The 26,574-nt window shown below is 39.3% G+C and overlaps 1 protein-coding gene across 1 annotated transcript in view; it reads left to right on the forward strand.

Moving 5' to 3' along the window:
* Positions 1-26,574, forward strand: part of waslb (WASP like actin nucleation promoting factor b) — a 49,013-nt gene that overhangs the window by 11,209 nt on the left and 11,230 nt on the right. Inside the window, 4 exon segments of the mRNA XM_034163138.1 lie at positions 16,275-16,409; positions 16,651-16,737; positions 17,524-17,620; positions 21,593-21,616. Coding sequence (XP_034019029.1) covers positions 16,275-16,409; positions 16,651-16,737; positions 17,524-17,620; positions 21,593-21,616 — 343 coding nt within the window.

Consider the following 26,574-nt stretch of genomic DNA (forward strand, 5'->3'; position numbering starts at 1 on the left):
GTCCCTAGGGTGAATAAAAAGTCTGTGGGGTACAGGTGTACAGTTTTCTATTTGTGGCTTAACTGGGTTTTAGAGTTAATCTAGGCTAAAAGATTTGATGAAATCTGTGCCAGGTTATGGTAAATAAAACCACTATTTCATTAAAAAACAAACTTTGGAATTATAATGCAGTACAGTTGCTGTAGAACAGGTTTTAATTGTTTTCTTATGCATACACTGGGGAGGGGGGATATCATGTAGAATACAGATAAATTGTTCTATATTACTATTTAGTGTTATGTATGTCATTTTTATGAGATGGTATTGTGTTGATCAGAATTTGTTTGTGCTTTGTTATCAAAACTAGCATCACAGATTTTCATTGGTATCAGTATTGATTATTAAAATTCTCAAATCTCACTGTTTGCACCCTTTTCCTGTGTAATTTGTAAATTAGATGTGTGTGGTAATTACATGAATATAGCTGTTTAGTAAGTGTACCCTCAAAGTTGTTGTCTTTCTGAAAATAAAGGACTACTGAATGTCAGCCAGTGATAATACAAATAATTTTGGCACAAAGTTAGTTGGTGAAGAGTCGATGAATTGTGTTCCTTCACCATGTTTTGTTTTGTTTTTTTAATAAACTGGGATTTTCAAGTTGCCCTGGCTGAAATTAGCTACGACTCTTTCAACAACTGTTGCCGTCAAGGGTGCCCGGCTAGCCCAGCGTTGTTCAACTTAATTATTGAGCCACTTGCTCAAGCAATAAGGCAGGACCCAGGCTTACAGGGTATAACAATAAGGGGCTCAGAGTATAAAATATGTCTCCATGCTGATGATGTGTTAGTCAGTTTGAGGGATCCAGAAACCGGTGTCCCCAAGTTGATGGACCTGTTACAAATATATGGTGACCTGTCAGCTTATACCCTTAACATTGAGAAGACACAAGCCTTGGTTTTTAATTTTAACCCAACACAAGATCTCAAAACAAAATACAAATTTGACTGGGATTCCAACTTAATTAAATATTTAGGGGTAAGACTTACTAAACACCTATTAGAACTTTATGACAAAAACTACCTGTCCATTAACACGCGTATAAAAGAAGATTTAGATAGATGGGCCTCTTTACCTCTTGATTTGGGTAATAGAATAATGATAATAAAAACAAATGTCTTGCCGAGATTACTGTACTTGTTTCAGTCATTACCTGTTCAGATTCCTGAGTGCCAGTTTAGAGAATGCGACAAAACCATTTCCCGTTTTGTTTGGAATGGTAAAGCCCCTAGGATAAGATATAAAACTCTACAATTACCCAAGCCAAGCGGTGGGATGGGTTTACCATGCCTCAAAGATTACTACTTTGCTGCACAGCAAAGACCACTTATGCTCTGGTGCAATACTGATTATATATCAAAATGGAAGGCCATGGAGTTATCATTGTTGAATAAATCATTACAGAGTTTATTAAGTAATGTGACAGCTATTAATGTAACATTCAGAATCAGTGGGTAGATTTTTCAATTAATATTTGGTTAGACCTGGTCAAACGGTTTAATTTTCAAAAAGAAATCCGTGTTCTAATGTGGCCAGTGCATGACCCTGATTATGAACCAGCCCAAATTGATAGGAGTTACATACAATGGGGAAGACATGGGATCACTGCACTGTGCCTCCTATTGGACAATCAAGAATTTATTGACTTTAAAACTATGTCTGAGAGATATGGGTTAGGTCGACAGGATTTTTATAGATATCTCCAACTTCGCCATTTTTATGTCAAACATATAAAAAAAATCTTCCTCTAGAGAATGTATCACCCATTACACAAATGTTCATTAAGGCTTACAAATCAAAACTGACTAAGAAAATAATTGGTGAACTATATTGGAATCTAGTTAAACTAAAAGGTAACTCTACATTTTATGTTAAGGAGAAATGGGAGAAGGAACTTGGATTTAATATCACATCTGAGCAATGGGAAACAATAATTGAAACACAAATTACTACCACAAATTCACAAATGTGGAGAGATTTCTCTTGGAAGAATAGTATTAGGTACTTTATAACCCCAAAGCAGACATCAAAACAAACTGGCTGTCCACCTGAATGCTGGCGGGAATGTGGTCACTGTCCCGCTGACAACGCACACATTTTCTGGGGGTGTCCTGTCCTTAACGTTTTTTTGGGAGGGAGTTCACCGTATTGTCAAAGATGTTTTAGGTTATGATATTGAATTTACTTGCTTATCCTTTTATTTGGTGAATATGGACAAAAATATACCAAAAGCTGATAGTTACATTTTAAAAATCATGATGACAGCAGGTAAAAAAGCCATAACTAAGCGATGGCTTAGCAGGGACCCTCCCACTACCAGTCAGTGGATGGCCATTGTTAACAATATTCAAAGCATGGAGTGCTTGACTTTTAGCTTAAGACTCCAAAAGGAAAAGGGAGACGACTTTTGGGAAAAATGGAACACATACTTTTTTTTAAAAAGAGGTGACAACACACAAACTTTGACTTTGTTTTATATGCTCGGCATCTGTATTATTTTTCTCTACTTTTTACCTGTAATACTTGCTGTATATCCCCCAAACTGTTTTCTGTTTTCTCTTTTTTTGTCTGTTTTTCTTCTGTTTTATTTTTTTGTGAAATGTTCTAATGGAAAAATAAAGTTAAAAAAAAAAAACTGTTGGCGCATAAGTTACGATGGAGACGTTCGATACCAACAATCTCCTGGGTTAATCCTGGTGCCTTTGTGTGCAGTCATTCTGATTGGAAACCAGTGCGTTGAAGTACAGTTATACCATTCCCTGATTTATCTATTGTAATTGTCCTGAACCAGTACTAAAATACCACATGTATTATTAAAATTCTCCAGTGATGCATTCTTCATGTGTTAACAATGTGAACATTATTATAGCAATAAACATTCAGTTGTACACTCAACAAAAATATAAATGCAACACTTTTGGTTTTGCTCCCATTTTGTATGAGATGAACTCAAAGATCTAAAACTTTTTACACATTCACAATATCACCATTTCCCTCAAATATTGTTCACAAACCAGTCTAAATCTGTGATAGTGAGCACTTCTCCTTTGCTGAGATAATCCATCCCACCTCACAGGTGTGCCATATCAAGATGCTGATTAGACACCATGATTAGTGCACAGGTGTGCCTTAGACTGTCCACAATAAAAGGCCACTCTGAAAGGTGCAGTTTTGTTTTATTGGGGGGGATACCAGTCAGTATCTGGTGTCACCACCATTTACCTCATGCAGTGCAACACATCTCCTTCGCATAGAGTTGATCAGGTTGTCAATTGTGGCCTGTGGAATGTTGGTCCACTCCTCTTCAATGGCTGTGTGAAGTTGCTGGATATTGGCAGGAACTGGTACACGCTGTCGTATACGCCGGTCCAGAGCATCCCAAACATGCTCAATGGGTGACATGTCCGGTGAGTATGCCGGCCATGCAAGAACTGGGACATTTTCAGCTTCCAAGAATTGTGTACAGATCCTTGCAACATGGGGCCGTGCATTATCCTGCTGCAACATGAGGTGATGTTCTTGGATGTATGGCACAACAATGGGCCTCAGGATCTCGTCACGGTATCTCTGTGCATTCAAAATGCCATCAATAAAATGCACCTGTGTTCTTCGTTCATAACAGATGCCTGCCCATACCATAACCCCACCACCACCATGGGCCACTCGATCCACAACGCTGACATCAGAAAACCGCTCACCCACACAACGCCACACACACTGTCTGCCATCTGCCCTGAACAGTGTGAACCGGGATTCATCCGTGAAGAGAACACCTCTCCAACGTGCCAAAAACCAGCAAATGTGAGCATTTGCCCACTCAAGTCGGTTACGACGATGAACTGGAGTCAGGTTGAGACCCCGATGAGGATGACGAGCATGCAGATGAGCTTCCCTGAGACGTTTCTGACAGTTTGTGCAGAAATTCTTTGGTTATGCAAACCGATTGTTTCAGCAGCTGTCCGAGTGGCTGGTCTCAGACGATCTTGGGGGTGAACATGATGGATGTGGAGGTCCTGGGCTGGTGTGGTTACACGTGGTCTGCGGTTGTGAGGCTGGTTGGATGTACTGCCAAATTCTCTGAAACGTCTTTGGAGACGGCTTATGGTAGAGAAATGAACATTCAATACATGAGCAACAGCTCTGGTTGACATTCCTGCTGTCAGCATGCCAATTGCACGCTCCCTCAAATCTTGCGACATCTGTGGCATTGTGCTGTGTGATAAAACTGCACCTTTCAGAGTGGCCTTTTATTGTGGGCAGTCTAAGGCACACCTGTGCACTAATCATGGTGTCTAATCAGCATCTTGATATGGTACACCTGTGAGGTGGGATGGATTACCTCAGCAAACGAGAAGTGCTCACTATCACAGATTTAGACTGGTTTGTGAACAATATTTGAGGGAAATGGTGATATTGTGTATGTGGAAAAAGTTTTAGATCTTTGAGTTCATCTCATACAAAATGGGAGCAAAAACAAAAGTGTTGCGTTTATATTTTTGTTGAGTGTAATTGCGGTTGTAGAGTTAAGTGAACGTACACTTTGGCTTATAACTTTCAAACTCAGGTTTCCCCTCCTGCTCATCATTTCATCAAACACTGTTTTCATATGCATGTATTTTCTGGATTGTAAATTGCTGTTTAAATTTTTTATTCAGTAATTTATTTGGCAGATCCTGCAACTGATCTCGCAGATGTTTTGCATTGTCACCTGCAGTCACAAGATTACACAGTCTACACTTGTGACAACTTAACGCTGCTCCTGTACACTGATCTGAATGATTTGGAAGGACTGGGTCTTAGAGAACTCCTGCAGTCGAATTGTTTGCACTGTGTGGGAGAGCTGCAGTCGCAGTGAATCACAGCTATGCTAGCTCTATTATTGGTCATTTAAAAAGGTCTATTTACATTCATTGAAATAGATAAGGCACGCTGTTAGCGCCACATCAAAGCGCTCTGTGCATCTGGGCACTTTTAATGATGTTTTTATCTGTGCAGTGGTGACAAGATGCAATTCACTCTCTTTTTGACTTGTACAATAACATTGATTAACCCGTTAGCGTATGCTTGTTAACACAGTGTTTGCGTTCTGAATATTGTCAGGGAAAAGATGGCCTTCAAAACACCTAAAACGAGAATCTAGGTTTTAATTAGGTGGAGTTATTGTTTATCAACAGAAGGGATGCAGCTATCGATTATTTTAGTAATTGAGTATTCTGTCGATTTATTCTGGTGATTAATCGAGTAATCGGATAAAAAGTACTTATGCGTTTTTAAACAACATCAATAGTCCAGGGTTCTCCCTATGCAATAGCACAGTGTCACTGCACCAGTGTTGACATTTTGCTGAAATGGCGGTGAGATTTCTGTTTTTTTTTTTTTCTCTCAACTTGTAAAATTTAACCATTTTTTAGGTGTTTTCTTTTTTCTTTTTTTAATCCCTCTTTCTCTGCAATTCAGCAGATGCATTTCAGCTGGAGATTGAACATGCAAGCCCACAGTTTTTTATTATTATTATTTTATTTAAGTTACAGTGTTTGTGACGCGTTGTGTGTTGCCCAAAAAAGTGAAAATTAAAAAGCAAAACACTTAATGCAAGTCTGAGCAAAACACAGAAGAAAAAGTGGACTTTTGCTGTGAGGCTCTTTCAGAAACAGTTTGTCAGTGTAGCCGGGGGCAGAGCTGTGACTCGCCCGGTGTGAGCGGAGTGCCGAGAACCCCTCATACCAGGTGGAGAGAGACAGCAGCCGGCCGACAGGCGAGTCACTCCCCACGTAGAACGGACCGTGTGTTTTTTAATAATACACAAACACACTGCTTTGCTTTAAATGCGCAGTCAATTTCAGATGATCAGCATGACCCTTTTTCTCTTAAGACTATTTTACTCTGTGTCGCGTTGGAAAGCGGTAGCTTTTGGATTAGCCTTTACACAGTTTATGGGCATGTTCTAGTCTTCTGTTTTTTCTGGGGACGTTACAGCACCACACACAGGCCTGGCATATGTACTACAGCGTTAAACTTTTTTTTGTAAACGAATTATTCGAGTTACTCGTCAAATTGTTTCAGCCGTAATCACAGGGCTGTGAAAACTCAGCGGATCCAAGGAATTCTGCGGATTTCATCATGGGGAGGAGGGAGGGGGTGTTAGTGTTGTACTCTGTAGTTGTGATCGTCACTGAGTTTTTAAAATGCAAAGCATTTCCTTTTTTTACGACATCGCGCAAGTTTTATAAGTCCATGGACACTGTTCTGTATGTTACAGATACAAATCTGTGTCCTCGGATCCGCAGAACTTTGCGGAGGCAAAATGCCACTCAAAGCGTAGCTGTTGCAACAGTTGTCATAAAGCGGGACTGTTTGGTTGCTGCGGCGACGCTGTGTGGCTCCTGCAAGACGCTTAAGCTAAACGTAGCATGTGGACATTGCAAACTTTTAGAGCGCTCAAGTTTTTAAAAGAATTTTGCAGCATGTCTGTGTCACGGAGCGACATCAGACAGAGTGAAGATGGTGAGAAAGACGGTTTGGAAAGAGTTTGATAAGGACAACAATCCGTGGAATTGTTGCTGGCTTCATGAACACGTCTGAAAGATAAACGGGAAAAGTGAACTGTGCTCTCTCAGGAAACACGGTAAGAATTTTTCTCTCCCTGGAAAATAAAGTGTTGTTCAAACAGGATTTTAGACAAGATTATGTGACTTTTTTATTATTAATCTAGACTTTCTTTCATTGGAAAAAAGACTGTGGCTTTGAATGGATTTACATGAATTTACACAAGAATGTAAATGAGTTTTTATTAATGTAGACTTTTTCATTGAAAAAAGACACTGGATTTACAGGAATTTACACAATTTGTGACTTTTTTACTATAAGGTATGTTGATATTTTACCCTGAATTTCAAAATATTCTACAAGCTTTAGGTTTTTGAAATGCTCTAACAGTCTTTTCAGTCTTCATGAATTTCATGTAGTTTAATTGTTCTGAGTTAATGCAAAATTTGGTCTACAATTAAAAGGAAAATCATTCCAGGTCATATTCTGTTATTTCAACATTATGAATGAATGTGGCGCACACACACACACATACTTAACAAAAGAATCTCTCATAATACAAAACAAAAGAAATGGTGTAAGCTGAAGCAAAAGCTTATAAACGCCCCCCTCTTTCACCAGTTGCTACATACACATATATGTACACTCATAACAACAAATAGCAAAAAAGACAAGACAAGCAAAGACAATATACATTAATTAGTAAATGAAAATATCTAAACACAGTAGAACAAACGGCAGTATAACGCACAGATAAAACAAGAACAGTAACAAAGTCAGTTAACCTAATTTATCGTACTATAAGAAATTATATTGTTTTTATAAAATTTTTCAAGCCAGCCAAAGTACCAGATAATTTAATACTATCACAACAGTGGTGGCCAAGTGGTTAATGCGCTTGGTTTCAGTTCAGAAGGTTCCAGGTACAAATTCCACCCCTGCCACATTTCTCCATGTAATGTGGAGTTGCGTCAGGAAGGCATCCGGCGTAAAACCTGTGCCAATTCAACATGCAGATCCACCTTGGATTTGCTGTGGCGACCACAAGTGCAAACCAGGGAGCAGCCGAAGGGACTCACAGAACCGTTATTCCAGATTTTAACGCCTTTTACGGAGATGCAGTGACCTTTTTACAGTAGTTCGAATCTTTAAGCTGTCGAATACTAATGTTTCTCTCAGGTGTTAACAGGACTCCCTCATTTTAAACAGTTGCTGGACATGTTGAGTCGAGAGTTTATTTGTTAACTTTATACATGTGTAAGCAAGCAAAAGACTGGGTTTGTTTCATTTGAACTGTCAGTTATTGAAAGTTCAAATGAAAGGTTGAGTCTAGGATCATTTAAATATGCACTTTTTCTTCCAGGAGATGCTAAAAATGTATGATTAGATACAAAAATTAGTTTGGTTTCTGGGGCCCACGGGCCCTAAACCCCCTGCAAATTTTCCTCTGATTTCACAATTTTCATTTCACAGCCCTGTAATCAACAGCACAGTTACATCTCCAAGTAATCACCCAGGACATGAATACACATTATTTTGCTGGTGAGGCTTCTTGTTGTTGCCGTATCACTATTTTTCATACAGGTAATATTCCAGTGTGATATATTGTCCAGAAAACACAGTGTACAACATTGTGGAATAGGAGATGTCAGTAAACTTCATGGTTAATCTTCTAAGGAACATTACTTCCACTGCCGACTTGTGCGACAAGTTATACAACTGTTGATTTATGCAAATGAGAAGTGACTCTTTGACTGGTAGAAATGTGGTAGTTCCTGTTAAGATTCATGCTCAGCAAATGTATATTTTTAGTCTGAATACACATTCAGTCAGTCCGCTATTTTCTGCCATGCTATTGCTCATTCTTTCACCCCCCCCCCCCACACACACACCCAAGTAATTTGTTAAAGCTGGATTGCAGTATAACGTCGATGTATTTTGCGCATGTAAACCCTCAAGTTGATTGGTTGTTGGCGGGGCACTCCAGAGGTGGCACAGTAAACCTGCAGATGAAACAAAAGTGCACATTTACACAGCCTGTTCTTGTGTTTCTTCCCCAAAGAGTGCAAAATGAAGCCTCATTTCCTTTAATTGTGAGCAGTCAAAGGTAGCGTTGATGTGGAGGAAAGATTGGGCACTTCCTCATTGTGTCACTGGAGCACACATCACTGCAGTGAACCAGGCGCGCTTGGGTTTTTTGTTTTTTTTTTGGGGGGGGGGGAGCTGTATGTTGATTTTGGACAGGCTGCGTTTCCCGTTTCCCGTCTCATGACTCACAACGTCACCCCTGTGTTTGTCACGTGGCGAGCCGCTTGCCTTCATCATGCGCATGCAGGTTTCTCAGGTGTGTCTTTGTACACCTACGCAGCTCATTTAAAAAGATCAATCGTGGAGTGGTGTTCTTGTCGCTCGGCACGTAACGTGACAAACGGGAAAATTCCTGGCAGTAGTGTGTGTCTGCATGATTTGTTTTTGTGAGTGTTGGTGAGACTGATTACATGAACTGAAGAAATGACCAGCCTAACTGGAATGCCCACAAGTGATTTATTGTTTGCCAACTGTGCAGTCATAATGTACTTATGAAATGATAAGTTGATAACTGCTTTCACCTGTAGTTCAGAGTGTAAAAGAGTTTGACTTCTTATGAATCTTCTGATGTGATTGACGCGACCAGTTGTCACAGTTGAAGCTATCGATTTTTCTCTGGGTCCATCCACTATTTTCATGGCTATTGAAGTAGCTTTCATATATGGATGCACCGGCCACTTTATTAGGTACACCTTGTGGTTATGCTTAATACCTGTATGTGGTTGGACCCCCTTTTTGCCTTCTGAACTGTCTTAATTCTTTGTGGCGTAGATTCAACAAGGTGTTGGAGACATTTCTCAGAGATGTTGGTCCATATTGACATGATATCATCACAGCAGCATGTGTCCCTTTACTGGTCACGTTGCTGTGGAAATTAACAAATCTTCGTTTGCGCTGTAACAACGCATGCGCACACACACAGACATGAACGTCTGTTCCTGTGCATTGTTTATTTATTTTTTTATTTTAAAAAAAGCAAAATTATGGAGCTTGTCTTTTTTTAAGTCAAGTATTTATTAAAACGAGAGCTGCAAATATATTTCAGTCTATTCTACCCCTTATTGTTACCGTTAACAGGATATGTTCCGAACTGGAAAACACATGGACAACATTCCATGTGAAAGATTAAGCCCATATGGCTTTTGTCTGGGTGAAACCACGTCAGCTACTACTTGGTGTTTTTCAGTGAAGAAAGAATTATTAAATATGTGTGGATAGAAACATCCAAATATGCAGGAAAACCTCACATTGCTCATTTATAGTTGGAGCAGTTTGTCAGCAAAATTTGACCAAAAAAAAAAACCTCATGATGATCACGAGTATTAACCAGTTGGTGGTTGTGTATTTTGTTGAAAATGAGTTAACATTACACGTGTGGATAAACGGCAGAACGGATTCTGCGCATCTGCAGATAATGAGCTCATTCTTCCTGTCTTCAACTGTGTTCAAGCCCCATTTCTGGGTGCTTCCATGAACATTTAAAAAAAAAAAAAAAAAAGTAAAATAAAAGATTTCTCAAAAGTAAAAGAATTATTGATTTGACTTTTTTTGTTGTTGTTGTTGTTGTTGTTGTTGTTTGTAGAGAATCCTTGAAGGATTTCTCCCAAAGGAACTGAGTGGAAGTATGTTTGGCCGCCTCTCTCGCTGCCACACACCTGCACAAAGAAAAGCACAAACACAGCAGACTCAGAGGCTTTCACTCATTGGTATTCTTTGTGCCTGTTTCACGACTGGGCAAAAGGTGGACGAGGTCCAGATCTCAGTGTTGCCTGTGTGTGTATATACACACACACACACACACACACACACAGACTGCCTGATCAGCAGTCCTGTCCTACAAGAGGTCCCATGGGCGGCCTCCTCTGATGACTTCTGCTGTATAAGTGGAACATGACTCCCCCCTTCTTCTACCTTTTTTAAGTGCTTTTCTTTCCTTTGTTTCTCCATTCTCTTTCATGTATACACATTTCTAATCCTGCTGTACTTCTCTTCCCGCTCTTTTCTGCCACTTATCTCCTGTCTTAAGTCTCCCCTTTGTCTGCGTTAGGGCTGGGCGACGTGTCTTTTTTGTCTTTGCATGTTATTTGTCTGTAACTTCAGTGTGGAAAACGTTTTACCAGTCTGTCCACACAGTGGGGCCTCAGTACCTTTTTTTTTTTTTTTTTTTTTTTTGTCCCTGTGCTATAACTGTCAGTGCAGCTAGTAGTTTGCTAACCTATGTTGTAGGGCTGGGTGATTTGGCCTAAAAATAAAATCTCCAACTTTTTTCAGAAAAAATTCATCTTTCGTCCCCCGATCTCCCACACACACACTTAGTACAAACATTTAGTACAAATGACATAGATAACTCAACAAGTTTTGCTTTTATTTGATCAAAAACTTGACAAAAGTAACCCCTACTTACCTCCTGGAGTTGAAGCTCCAACTGTTCTTTTGTTTTAAAAAATACACTTGGGTAAATGATTCCACCAGTGTAAGCTTCTTTTTAGCGGGAGTTTACGCTCTTGTTCCCCTCATAAAGTGTGGAATTTCTCCCACACAGCTGGATGCCTCTGTTTTAGATGCTGGAATAAGTTTGTTGTGCAGCTGCATTTTGTTGCAGTGGGCTTTAGAAAAACTTTGCAGCATGCAGTCACTTGTTCCACGTTATATCGCAGCAAACCACTGACGAAACTCGCTCACCATTAGCGGTTAGCCGTGTTGTTGTGTGAAAGAAACTGGACGGGGATGGCGGGAGCTACGGAAGGTCCCGGGGACAAAAAGCTGCGCCGTAGCAAGAGGAGAAAAAAACTCTTTTTTTTTTTTTTAAATCGTCCGCATCAAAAAACTCAAATTAATCGATAAAATCGATATATCGCCACGGCCTACTGTGTTGTCATCAATTTCCTCAGCTTCCTCACCAGACACTGGTAGCTCAAACTGTATTCTGCGGTTGAAAATGGTTGTAAATTTTGATGTGCAAGCGGAAAAGTGCAGACAATCTACTCTCATGCATTTCTGCTCTGTAACAGGATCTTTATCTGTCCAATTGAGCAAAAATATCCAAAGTTCATCACTGTTACACCGTCATTAAGATAAGCTATTATGATCTCTTTTTTTTTTTTTTTTTGCCCAGCCCTGCTCTGTATCTAACTTTTGTTCCTGGCACTGCTTTTATGAATTTCTGAGAAGATGAACTCGTAATTTGACAGTTTTTTGTTTTTGTTTTTTTTCCCGCAAGATTACCCAAGGATCTAACTAAAAGAACGCATAAGCCAAAACTTTGACCATCCAGCTGGAACAAAACTGTTGTCATGCGACTGTGAGAAAAGCTGTCTCAGCGCTTCATGCAGAAACATGATTACAGTCGCATTTCACTGTCCAGTATTCAGATGTTGAATGTGTGCTGTTTTTTGGTTGATTGACACTTTGTGTGTGTGTCTTTATTGCTCTTGATTACGTGTATGAAATGGTGTCTAAATGCACAAGAGGGTGTAAAATGTATATTTGAGGAATTTTTCTGAGTTTAATGATGCAAGAAAGCTGCACATCCTGCAGCTTTTGGTCCTGACATAATCAGGCCTCTGCGGGGTGATGAAATGTATTAATATCGTTAAGTGCCTTGTGACTGTAGCAACCATCACCAGCTATTTAGCATGTTTAACTTTAGTCAGAATATTCAACCTAGTTGTTTGTGGAAATGGGTTTAAAAATGTTACACATGTACCATAATTTAGTTCTCGCACAGTGTGAGTGCACCGTGACACTGGTTGTCACAAGACTGCGTATGATGACTGATTTTAAAAATTGGATTGTTTCGAAATATAGTTTCATAACAATGCAGAATGTTGGCCGATTCTAAATTGATTCACAAATGTCAACTCGATTTTATAAATGCTAGCTGCAGCGGTGGGTAGGAACCCGGGTAGTGGCCACTATTAATAACCATGTTTCAAGTTCTTTATGTAAAGCTCCATTTCTACTTTAACTATCTTCTTTTCAGGGTTGGATAGGATTACTTTGAAATGTAATCCAAAAGTAATCAGATTACAAGTAATCCAAATATATGTACATACATACATGTAATCCACATGTATTCTTTCAAAGTAATCCTATCCAACCTTGTTTCTTTTTACTTGGGTCATAGTTGCATATAAGAAAGCTAGAGGGCAGATTCCCTATACCGCTAACACAGCGCTGCCGTGCCTAAACAGGGGTGTGGCCACCATGACCAAATTGGGCAAAAAGGACATGGTACCTGGATGTGTAATACAGCGTGCATGTTGAATGAACAAGCTTTATCCTACTACATCCATCATTTTTTTTTTTTTTTTTTTTTTTTTTTTTTCTCAGACAAAACCAAACAGTACTCATTGGAGAAATGAGTTGGCTAAAACTTTATTATAAGTCTTTGTCATTGATTGAATCCAATAATGCTTCAAAGCTAGTTTCTTTTATAGACAAATTCAAAGCTAGTTTCTTTTATAGGGCAATACTATGGCAACGGAATTACAACAGCAGCAAAATCTGGACATATGGCATCTAACCATGACAGATTAGCTCAGATTATAATTCTGTTACCGTAGAATTGCCCTATAGACAAATTTTATCTGTAAATGTTCGGTTGCCCTATTTTTTTCTTCATTTTCTTTTGTTGTATGTAAATAGTATACAATGGACTCCTTATGTTCTTTTACTTTTTAATTTTTTGTGTGCATGTAAAAGTGGAAGTTTTTGTACAGCACCCGTTTTGTTTGTATTTGATGCATTAAAAAACAATGGTGTACCTGGTTTTGGTTCGCTTTTTAATTCAAATATTAATAATTAAATTAGAATAAAAAGAGTTCAATTTCTTACCTTCCTGGCAGAAATAGCGGGGCTTCGGGATCATGACACTCACTGATGTGGGAACACATTTGTTACTCGCTCATCACTAAACCCAGCACGGAGCATCATGCAGTGTAAATAAATCCACAGATAAATCCTCATGATGTCGTTCCTAATGACATGAAATTTCCAGCTTGCCACAAAATAATGCTCGAAGCACACTCGAGTTGACATGGGATTAAAGAGTGAGTGCAAATGTGCATTTATGTAAACTCCAATCCAAGTAAAATCTGTCTGAACATGATAGCACAATGTCACTGTACTGTGCAGTAAATCTCACTTTTTTCCCTCCTTGGTAATAGCGACGCATGCTCCTTGTCGGCACACCGCCAGGCCTAACTCTGCCCTCTGACTTTCTTATATGTAACTCTGACTTGGATACAGTTGCCATATAGCTTTGTTACAACCAGCCTGCTCCAAATCTGGCAACCACAGCATGGAGTGGCTGCCGGTGCTGAGCTAGGCTACGCTGCGAGATTAAACAGAAAAGCCACCTGTTTTTGGACACCAGAGAGCAAGAAGCACCTAGTGACTTGTTGTGGATACATCTGAACACAGTTTTTACTTCAGAATCTAAAAAACAAACAAAAGTTACGTGACAGTCTGGCACGCTTATTGTGTCTAAAGAAAATGTTTGCTTGTTAAAAGCTTCACCCTCCATCAGCATGTTGAAGGCTCCAGTGACAGCAGGCTCGTGTTCTGTTTCATAAAGTGCTAAGACTGAATTCAAATAGGTTATTTACTGAGTGTCATAAGTATCACAAGATAAAGTGCTTGTTTTAGGTCAGCAGCTGAGGTTGTTCTACAACCCCTGTCAAAAATTATGGAATCACCGGCCTTGGAGGATGTTCATTCAGTTGTTTAATTTTGTAGAAAAAAAAGCAGATCACCGACACAAAACTAAAGTCATTTCAAATGAGAAACACTAAGAAATCAGGAAAAAAAATTGTGGCAGTCAGTAACGGTTACTTTTTTAGACCAAGCAGAGGGAAAAAAAAATATGGAATCACTCAATTCTGAGGAAAAAATTATGGAATCACCCTGTAAATTTTCATCCCCAAAACTAACACCGGCATCAAATCAGATCTGCTCGTTAGTCTGCATCTAAAAAGGAGTGATCACACCTTGGAGGACTGTTGCACCTAGTCTGCATGTAAAAAGGAGTGATCACACCTTGGAGGACTGTTGCACCTAGTCTGCATGTAAAAAGGAGTGATCACACCTTGGAGAGCTGTTGCACCAAGTGGACTGACATGAATCATGGCTCCAACACGAGAGATGTCAATTGAAACAAAGGAGAGAATTATCAAACTCTTAAAAGAGAGTAAATCATCACGCAATGTTGCAAAAGATGTTGGTTGTTCACAGTCAGCTGTGTCTAAACTCTGGACCAAATACAAACAACATGGGAAGGTTGTTAAAGGCAAACATACTGGTAGACCAAGGAAGACAAAGTGTCACGACAGAAAACTTAAAGCAGTATGTCTCAAAAATCGAAAATGCACAACAAAACAAATGAGGAACGAATGGGAGGAAACTGGAGTCAACGTCTGTGACCGAACTGTAAGAGACCGCCTAAAGGAAATGGGATTTACATACAGAAAAGCTAAACGAAAGCCATCATTAACACCTAAACAGAAAAAAACAAGGTTACAATGGACTAAGGAAAAGCAATTGTGGACTGTGGATGACTGGATGAAAGTCATATTCACTGATGAATCTCGAATCTGTATTGGGCAAGGTGATGATGCTGGAACTTTTGTTTGGTGCCGTTCCAATGAGATTTATAAAGATGACTGCCTGAAGAGAACATGTAAATTTCCACAGTCATTGATGATATGGGGCTGCATGTCAGGTAAAGGCACTGGGGAGATGGCTGTCATTAGATCATCAGTAAATGCACAAGTTTACGTTGATATTTTGGACACTTTTCTTATCCAATCAATTGAAAGGATGTTTGGGGATGATGAAATCATTTTTCAAGATGATAATGCATCTTGCCATAGAGCAAAAACTGTGAAAACATTCCTTGCAAAAAGACACATAGGGTCAATGGCATGGCCTGCAAATAGTCCGGTTCTTAATCCAATTGAAAATCTTTGTAAGTTGAAGAAAATGGTCCATGACAAGGCTCCAACCTGCAAAGCTGATCTGGCAACAGCAATCAGAGAAAGTTGGAGCCAGATTGATGAAGAGTACTGTTTGTCACTCATTAAGTCCATGCCTCAGACTGCAAGTTGTTATAAAAGTCAGAGGTGGTGCAACAAAATACTAGTGATGTGTTGGAGCATTCTTTTGTTTTTCATGATTCCATAATTTTTTCCTCAGAATTGAGTGATTCCATATTTTTTCCCTCTGCTTGGTCTAAAAAAGTAACCGTTACTGACTGCCACAATTTTTTTTTTTTCCTGATTTCTTAGTGTTTCTTAAAGCCAGAAAGTTGCCATTTGAAATGACTTTTTTGTCATGTCTGATCTGCTTTTTTTCTACAAAATTAAACAACTGAATGAACATCCTCCGAGGCCAGTGATTCCATAATTTTTGCCAGAGGTTATAAATACATAGAATAAAAACATGACAGACAAGCTTTTAAAATAAATCTTAACATAAAGGTCAGTCAAGAGCTGTTAACTAAACTAACTACAAGTTGACATGGAGTCAATTTTATCACAGTTACATGGCCTCCAGTTTGTAATATCAATATTGGCTGCAATGTGTGACTCTCATTCTTCCTCCAGACGTTGTCTTCAGCAGTGGTCCAGGTGTTTGCCGCAGATAGGAGCTCCAGCTGGATTAAAAGATGCTGTGGTGTGGCCTGTCTGGTCAAAGACAATCCCCAGCGGTCCTACTTCATCAGGGTGTTTGACGTCAGGGTAGGTAAATCCAAATAAACCAAAATAAACAGTCGACACGCTACCAGTGCACATGTTTACTCTTGTAGCAAAAATAAACTGTACACATTTAACTTCATAATGAAGGTAAATTAGTATATCTGTAGAAGTTATGTATATTTCAGTGAATTTCTTCTTCGTCTTTTTTTTTTTTTTTTTTTTTTTTTTTTTTTGGTATTCTCTAATTAAATTATGGTCATTTTTGTGTGTGTTTTTCCCTCAGGATGGTAAAATGATGTTTGAACAGGAGCTGTATAATAACTTCTCCACCTACTTCCCCAAGCCCTACTTCATTACATTTGCTGGAGATGTAAGTTGTTCATTTGTTGACATAACACGTGTATTTCTTCTTTAGTCCTCTATGTTTCTCGATAAAGAATATTTCATGCAGGAGAGATGTGGACAAGGGCTATTAACAACGATGGCGCTGCTTTTATCTTTCTGCATAATCCTAGGTTTGTTTGTTTTTTTCTTTCCATTTAAACATTTGTAACTGCACTGGAAACACAAATCAGAGTTTCAGTGTTCCTCTGTTAAATACTTTCAAACTTATTGCTGCAGGCAGATTTGATGATGTTTCACTTCACAGAATGTCTAACAACCAAAAAAGAAGCTTGTGTATATAAAAAAAAAGAAAGCCTGTTATAAATTTGAATTGCAAATGCTTCCTGTTACCCAATATTAAACTCTTTTTACTTAATGAAATGTTTAATAAAAAGAGAGTGCAAAATCGTAATTGCACTTGTTGACCAAGAGAGAGCGGTACAATCCTCTGGTACAAATATGATCTATGATCTAGTAGGCTGTGCTTTCTAAACTAATTCCCATCATTAGGAATCAGACAAATCTTCCTGACGCTGTGACAGAGTGATTATCCTACTGATTTGTCTTCAGTTAAAACTTCCCAGAAAAGCAGTTGTTCCAAAGCCATGAATAAAATGACTTTTCAGCTGTATCCTGTTCTGCTGTTTGAAGATTTATTCTTTTTGGACAGACGAATTGTGCTTGGAAGCATTTTTATTTGTGCACATTATACTGTGCATTTGCTATTCATCAATTTCATCTATGATTTATGGGTGTAACTTTGTGTGTTCAGACATGCCAAGTGGGTCTGAACTTTGCCAGTGAGGAAGAGGCCAAGCGTTTCCGTAGTCAGATGAACGAGCTGCTGGGGAGAAGACAAAGGAAAACTGGTACTAATTTACTGCCATTTTACACGCATATCTTCTCTATTGGCTGAACTTGCTGGAAAAAATAAAAAATGACAGAATGGGGGGGATTTTGTTCAGAATTGTTGAGCTATTTTCAGCCTATTGCAAGTTAAGTCAGGCAAAATTTCTGTGCTCTTGAAGCAGGAGTAATTGTTTCTCAACTATGTTCTTCATTCAGAGTTAATGCCTACATTAAAGGCGTAGTCCCTTTTATTTTTTTAATTATTTTTGTGTTGTGAAAAGAATTTTCTTTGGCACCACTACAGTTTTATTCCCAAGTATTCAAAATTTGCCTTTCTTGGAAACAACTGCATCGATTTGTAAAATATAGTAACAAAATGCGATGACGCTCTGGGAAACTCAGCACTCCTATGCTACATACGCTAGTGTTGGTATTAGGGGTGTCGGAAAAAATCAATTCACGTCCGAATCGCGATTCTTATTTATTACGATTCTGAATCGATCCAGAATGTCCAAGAATCGATTTTTTAAAAGCATTTTTTTAAACATAATCTTGCTTACTCGCTGCGTGTACTGTTTGTCAGGCAACGGCTTCCGTACTACAGCGTCCCCGCGAGGTGGGGGAGGGTCCGGCGTGCTTCAAACACTCATGCGTTGCAGAGTTCAGTGGCTGTAGCTTAGCATGGCGGACGAAGAGCTAATTCAGCCAGCACCGTCTTTGCTGAAGGCAAATGTTTGGGCGCATTTTGGATTTTATTATTTGCTGCATAAGAAGGAGCTTGACATGACTTATGCAGTGTGCAGAATCTGCAAAATGAAAGTCAAGTACTTCGGAAACATTTCAAATCCACAAGCCCACATGCTACGCTATCACCTGGAGCTAAAAGAGGGGAGCAGCGGTATCTGCTGACTACTGACCAGCGCTTCGCTAAACTGTCAGCCAACTCCGAACGAGCAAAGCAGATAAGTAAATTTACATCTAGAATCACTTGATTAACCTTGTAAAGCTGCATTTTCTTAAACATGAATATTTTTTAAGTAATATAGCTATTTCTCAGAGCTCTTTGAATCGAAAATCGATTCTGAATCGAATCGTCACCCCAAGAATCGGAATCGAATTGAATCGTGAGTTGTTGTATGATTCACATCCCTAGTTGGTATCATGAAGCAGAAGAAATATGGTAGACTTTCAGTTGTGACCAAAAGTGCCAAAAAATAATCGAAACAGACAGCAACATACACAGCTAATAAACACCAAATAAAATCTGTGTAACTTGAATGCATAGGCAGAGAGGTCAATATAAATACTAGAGTCCGCAGTCACACTGAGCCGTGTCCCGGCAAGGAGGCGTGGTCACCATTTTAGATCTAGACAACTCAGTAGGCAGCGCACATAGACGCTCAATTAGTCTCGTCAAGAAACAGGTGGAAAGCTGTGCATGTTGGCAATGCCACAAATGGAGGAAGAAGGGACATTTCCTTCTGTAAGTAAGTGGTTTTGGTTATTCTTACCACTTTGTTTGTGACATTTGGTCGATAAACAGGTGTATGTTGCCTGCCGTGCCTGTGTCATCTGAGGTCACGAACCATTAACTCTTATGTCTAGTTGATATTTTGCCTGGTAGACCAATGTCTAGTTAAAATACTTGTCGTTAGTGATTAAAATGTTCGACAAGACCGATATTTTTTTATTTTGCGCCTTAAATAACCGAGCCGCTGCTTGCAGATTAAAATGACCCACGCTGTGCCACTCACAGTCACAGCCTCACACAGAGATGCGCACCCACACCACTGACTTCATGAATGAAACTCAGTCAATAAAGAATAATTGTGTAAAAATATATATATTGTAAGGGATTGAGTTGTGCTGCGCTGAATGCAGCAACAGCAGGACGTGTTGGCTCAGCAGCAGGAACGGATTGGATCCGTGTAACTTTTAACACTAATATTAGGGAATGTGCGAGTGTCAGAGTAAGTTTAATACTTTTCTGACATAATTGAATGTAAATTAATTTTACTGGCTCGATATCCAGGTCAGAACGACATTTTTAACGTATTTTGCGAGCGTTTTTCCAAGTCTGTTCAGTCGTGTATCCGCATTGAAAATGCATTAACATCCGGGCACTTCATCAGTATTTTGCCCAGTTAGGAGGTGTCATGTCGCTGCCCATGAAGGGACATTCACATTTAGTAGGTAGCATTGGGAGTGCGGACTCGAATACTCATATTAGCTGGATATCTGCTGGACAGTTAATAATTAACTCACACAGGTCTACTGTGTCAGTTGTCAATACTAATGTTTTTTTTTTTTTTTTTTTTTTTTTTAAGCTACAAAATACATATAATGAGTCATTGGAGACCTTTTGTTCAGCTTGATTGGGTGTCCCGGTGCGCGCCCCCCCCCGGTTGTAAGTCTGAAATTGCAGTGAGAACTTTGAACCTTGTGCATGTGCTTCATCCTTCATGTCTTCAGAAAGATCACATAGCTCTAGTTGTGGAATCCCCCCCAAATAAATACTTGACCACCAGTAAAGTTGGGTGTAATTTTGTGCTTTACCATAGAAATGAAGTTGTTTTTATAACTAGATTTCAACACAAATGAATTCTGTCAAAAGGGACTACAGCTTTAACATTGGTCATTAGGTCTGTATGCAGCACAGAAATAATCAGATTTGGCTTGATGAACATGAGCACGAGTTGAAAATGTTTTGTCTTTTTTTTTTTTTTAACAGTGTTCAGTCACAAAGAACCAGGCAAAAAAAAAATTAGATTGAAATTTCAATCAACCTGCATAATAAATTACCTGAGGTATTGATAAATGTTCTTTTAGCAAATTTTGCAGTTGAAATATCTGTTAAAAGCCTGAATCAAACAAAACTCTATCAAACCTCAAGTTACATATTTAAGTAAATGTGTATCATTTATTTATTTATTTTTTTAACTTATTTGTTTTTGCCTGGGTCTTTTTACTCCGCCATTGCTGATCCTCCCCCTGTTTAACTGCAATCTTCAGTTCTTGCAGCTGTTTTTAACACTTGTCAGTTTCACACTCTACAGTCTGCAAACACTCCTTCAGCTGACATTCAGGAGCTCATGTGAAATTTGAAGACTGATCAGCAAACAAAGCAGTAAAATAAATATTAGCCATCTATCTTTCGTTCATGTCCTATTGTCGACGTTCAGAGTGAAATGGTCTCAGTTTTGGTCCCATAAATTATTAGCTGAAGTATGGGACATCAAAATTAAAGTTTAAGACCTCCGTAATTCACTTTTATGGAGACTCCAGCTTTACATATTAGCTTAATAACTTAGGTTTGAATATCCCAAATTTCAATATGTGCAAAAAAAAACAATATGCTCACAGGTCCTTAGTCTGTCAAACTCTGACAGACTGTGACGTTAAAAACCTTTACAATCTTTACATACACATTTTAAATATGCTTATTATTGCCACTCACTCATCAGACTTTCATCCTTCCTTGCTTGATTAATGGCATCCATCTCATCTCCTCCTTCCTTCCCTGTGGGTCATTTATTGACTCTTGAAAAGGATTGTTGTCCTCCTGCACTTCAGCCTCATGGTTCGGGTGCAGTGTTTGCTACTTGGCTTCCAGCGTTTTACCTTCTGTGTTTGAGAAAAGTCAAACTATCAGTGTTTTCAGTTCGTGCGTGTCTGTTCCTGCTCCTTAATTAACAGCGTCTGTACCTCCCGTACCTTAACAAATGCTCATCTTCCACTCGTGAATGTTGTAGTTGACACAGGTGTATACCGTCCTTTAGTGTGTAGCTTTGTTTTCCATGATAGCGGCTTGCTCACATCGCTATCGGTTATTCTAACGAGCTCTTCCCCTGCAGCACAATCCTGCTTAACCCTTCCCTTTAAAAACCAGTAAACTCACTTCTCTCTGTATGTCAGTCACTGGCGCTTTCCACTAACGACCCCTACACGTCTTAGCACAGTATTATAATGATTTTATTTGTCTGTGTTCACAGAGAAGAGACGTGACCCTCCAAATGGTATGTCCCCTCCTCCCCCCATTTTATCTCTCTAACTTCGGAAATGAACAGAACATATGGGGAAAAAAGTCCTCATTAGAAAAGAAAAGTGTCTTATGATATTGGCAAATAATTGGGTGGAGATTCAGAATAATTCAGATTTCTGTGTTCCTTGGCAATCACTCGAGACTTTGTTTGCGTTCTTATTACTGATTACTGTGGAACTTTTCTGGGGCACAAAGCCTTTTATGTAATGTGGTAACCAGAAACCACCTGACACTTGTGAAGAGTAAACACAGAATTAATTGAATACAGAGCAGTTTATGGATTTGTAATTTTTTTGCAATATTAGTCCATGAGCCAGAAGGCAGTTTTGAGCCAATCTGGACCACTTAAGGTGGCTAAACTACACTTACATTCCAGCCTCAATGTGCCATGACTACACAAAAGGGTATGATGGGTATCTCAAGCTGGCAGTTTTAGCCTGGTTGGGGGTCGATGAAGGATTACATGGGGCCAAAATTTAAAAATGGTCAAACAAGGTCAGCGTCCATTGAATTCTATGACACATGACAAGTGTTACCCTGTAATTTAATTTATATAACGCCAAATCACAACAAAGCTGCCTCAAAGTGCTTCACACAAGCAAGGTCTAACCTTACCAACCCCTAGAGCAAGCAAACAGGCAGCAGTGGTAAGGAAAAACTCCCTTCCTTATAATATTGAGGAAGAAACTCAAGCAGACCAGACTCAAAGGGGCTTAGGCCATGCTAACAGTGACAGATTTTGTGCAAACGATTTCACCAAAATTGGAGCAACTTTAACATTTGCTCTTTGTACAAACTGAAATTGACTGTCACCATCTTTAGTGGGTTTTTTTTTTTTTTTTGCTCCATAACGCCATAGCATTCAGTCATGGATAGTCCAAACTATACCTTTTTGGAATATTTATGATCAGACAAATAATATGGCATACTTTTCTGTATGATTGGCTGATTAGAATCATTCATTGATGCCTACCTGGCTACAGCTGCCACCCTGGGATAGCTATCATATGTTTTTGTCTAGGCCATGGTACACTGAGGCTGGATTATAAACGTTGTGGTACCGACAACCTGCTTGGCCCATGGACTATATGTCAAACACCATCACACAACTCCTGTTACCACATCCAGGAAGAATAGCTGTCTCGGTTCTTTCCTGTGCGATTTTCTTATGGTGTTGACAGATGGCGTTTGCCTTTAATTGCTCTTGAATGGCCTGAGGTTGAACTAGATGCTGCACAGAGCAGTACAAACTTTGAGATCTAGAAGAATGAGCAGGGAACCAACTTGAAATGCCTTCTACAGAGTGGAAATATAACACGAAATCAGAGGTTTGTATATTGCATATCCAGGACGAGTAGAATTGTTGGGACAACAGGGTTACGCCATTTCTTTGTCAAACCTTGACAACTTTTCTTGTAAGTGTAAAGTTGTTCCCTGTGAAAAGTGTGTTTTTGTTTTTAATCAGTGTAGGCTTTTGGCTCTTTTTAATTTATTTATTTTTATTTAAAGCTAATGCCCCTGGCTTCAAACACTCACAAACAGCAGATGAAGACATGCAGAAATACAAGCAGAGAATTTTCAAATTGAATCCGATAGATATATCGGTTGGCTGATTGATATTGGAGCCTTTCATGAATGTAGTGGGCTCAGCATGATGTGGCAACTTTTATTTTATCAAATAAACAATGCAAAAAAAAAAAAAAAACAAGTTGGCTGTTGAGAATGGTGCTATTACGTTAATTGGGGCTAATTGCATTGTTTACAGTGCGGCCAAGCTTGGTTGGGACCCCCATCAGCCCAAATCATATTAGCCATGGAAGACGGAGGCAAAAACCACTGATTTTTCAATCAGAGTGGATGTTTTACAGCAATGAGGCAATGAGACAAGTGGTTGCTGGGGCCAAAATAGATGAGTGCAAATTCTGAGTAATGTGACATGGAAACTACCAATCCAAGTGAAGGCAGTATGATGTGATTATTTTTTTTATATATGTATGTATGTATGTGTATATGTGTATATATATATATATATGTATGTGTATATATATATATATGTATGTGTATATATATATATATGTATGTGTATATATATATATATATATGTATGTGTATATATATATATATATGTATGTGTATATATATATATATATATGTATGTGTATATATATATATGTATATATATATATATATGTATGTGTATATATATATATATATATGTGTGTATATATATATATATATATATACACACATATATATATATATATACACATACATATATATATATATATATATATGTATGTGTATATATACGAGGGCTGTCAATAAAGTTACGGTCCTTTTTATTTTTTCAAAAACTATATGGATTTCATTCATATGTTTTTACGTCAGACATGCTTGAACCCTCGTGCGCATGCGTGAGTCTTTCCACGCCTGTCGGTGACGTCATTCGCCTGTGAGCACTCCTTGTGGGAGGAGTCGTCCAGCCCCTCGTCGGAATTCCTTTGTCTGAGAAGTTGCTGAGAGACTGGCGCTTTGTTTGATCAAAATTTTTTCTAAACCTGTGAGACACATCGAAGTGGACACGGTTCGAAAAATTAAGCTGGTTTTCAGTGAAAATTTTAACGGCTGATGAGAGATTTTGAGGTGATTCTGTCGCTTTAAGGACTTTTCACGGTGCAAGACGTCGTGCAGCGCTCTCAGGCGGCGTCATCAGCCTGTTCAAGCTGAAAACCTCCACATTTCAGGCTCTATTGATCCAGGACGTCGTGAGAGAACAGAGAAGTTTCAGAAGAAGTCGGTTTCAGCATTTTATCCGGATATTCCATTGTTAAAGGAGATTTTTTTTAATGAAAGACGTGCGGACGGGTCCGCGCGTTGGGACGCAGCCGCCGCGACGCTCCGCCACAGGAAAAACACCTCTGTTGAAAGCCTTAAGGACAAGTTGGAACATGTCCTGCCTGTTAAACAATTTCTCATATACTCACTCCACTGAAAGCCATCAAAAGCCGCCTGGATTTTACAAATGGTTATCAACACGGAGGTGTTTTTCCTGTGCCGCCGCACCGCGTCGGCTGCGTCCCGACGTGTGGATCCGTCCACACGTCTTTCATTAAAAAAATCTCCTTTAACAGTGGAATATCCGGATAAAATGCTGAAACTGACTTCTTCTGAAACTTCTCTGTTCTCTCACGACGTCCTGGATCAATAGAGCCTGAAATGTGGAGGTTTTCAGCTTGAACAGGCTGATGACGCCGCCTGAGAGCGCTGCACGACGTCTCGCACCGTGAAAAGTCCTTAAAGCGACAGAATCACCTCAAAATCTCTCATCAGCTGTTAAAATTTTCACTGAAAACCAGCTTAATTTTTCGAACCGTGTCCACTTCGATGTGTCTCACAGGTTTAGAAAAAATTTTGATCAAACAACGCGCCAGTCTCTCAGCAACTTCTCAGACAAAGGAATTCCGACGAGGGGCTGGACGACTCCTCCCACAAGGAGTGCTCACAGGCGAATGACGTCACCGACAGGCGTGGAAAAACTCACGCATGCGCACGAGGGTTCAAGCATGTCTGACGTAAAAACATATGAATGAAATCCATATAGTTTTTGAAAAAAATAAAAAGGACCGTTACTTTATTGACAGCCCTCGTATATGTATGTATGTGTGTATATGTATGTATGTATGTATGTATGTATGTATGTGTATATATGTATGTATGTATGTATGTGTATATATGTATGTATGTATGTATGTATGTGTATATGTATGTATGTATGTATGTATGTGTATATGTATGTATGTATGTATGTGTATATATGTACTCAACAAAAATATAAATGCAACACTTTTGGTTTTGCTCCCATTTTGTATGAGATGAACTCAAAGATCTAAAACTTTTTCCATATACACAATATCACCATTTCTCTCAAATATTGTTCACAAACCAGTCTAAATCTGTGATAGTGAGCACTTCTCCTTTGCTGAGATAATCCATCCCACCTCACAGGTGTGCCATACCAAGATGCTGATTAGACACCATGATTAGTGCACAGGTGTGCCTTAGACTGCCCACAATAAAAGGCCACTCTGAAAGGTGCAGTTTTATCACACAGCACAATGCCACAGATGTTGCAAGATTTGAGGGAGCGTGCAATTGGCATGCTGACAGCAGGAATGTCAACCACAGCTGTTGCAAGTGTATTGAATGTTCATTTCTCTACCATAAGCCGTCTCCAAAGGCGTTTCAGAGAATTTGGCAGTACATCCAACCAGCCTCACAACCGCAGACCACGTGTAACCACACCAGCCCAGGACCTCCACATCCAGCATGTTCATCTCCAAGATCATCTGAGACCAGCCACTCGGACAGCTGCTGAAACAATCGGTTTGCATAACCAAAGATTTTCTGCACAAACTGTCAGAAACCGTCTCAGGGAAGCTCATCTGCATGCTCGTCGTCCTCATCGGGGTCTCGACCTGACTCCAGTTCGTCATCGTAACCGACTTGAGTGGGCAAATGCTCACATTCACTGGCGTTTGGCACGTTGGAGAGGCGTTCTCTTCACGGATGATGCGAAGGAGATGTGTTGCACTGCATGAGGCAAATGGTGGTCACACCGGATACTGACTGGTATCCCCCCCAATAAAACAAAACTGCACCTTTCAGAGTGGCCTTTTATTGTGGGCAGTCTAAGGCACACCTGTGCACTAATCATGGTGTCTAATCAGCATCTTGGTATGGCACACCTGTGAGGTGGGATGGATTATCTCAGCAAAGGAGAAGTGCTCACTATCACAGATTTAGACTGGTTTGTGAACAATATTTGAGGGAAATGGTGATATTGTGTATGTGGAAAAAGTTTTAGATCTTTGAGTTCATCTCATACAAAATGGGAGCAAAACCAAAAGTGTTGCGTTTATATTTTTGTTGAGT

This window comes from Thalassophryne amazonica, chromosome 22 (assembly GCF_902500255.1).
Source record: "Thalassophryne amazonica chromosome 22, fThaAma1.1, whole genome shotgun sequence".
Taxonomy (NCBI): Eukaryota; Metazoa; Chordata; class Actinopteri; order Batrachoidiformes; family Batrachoididae; genus Thalassophryne; species Thalassophryne amazonica.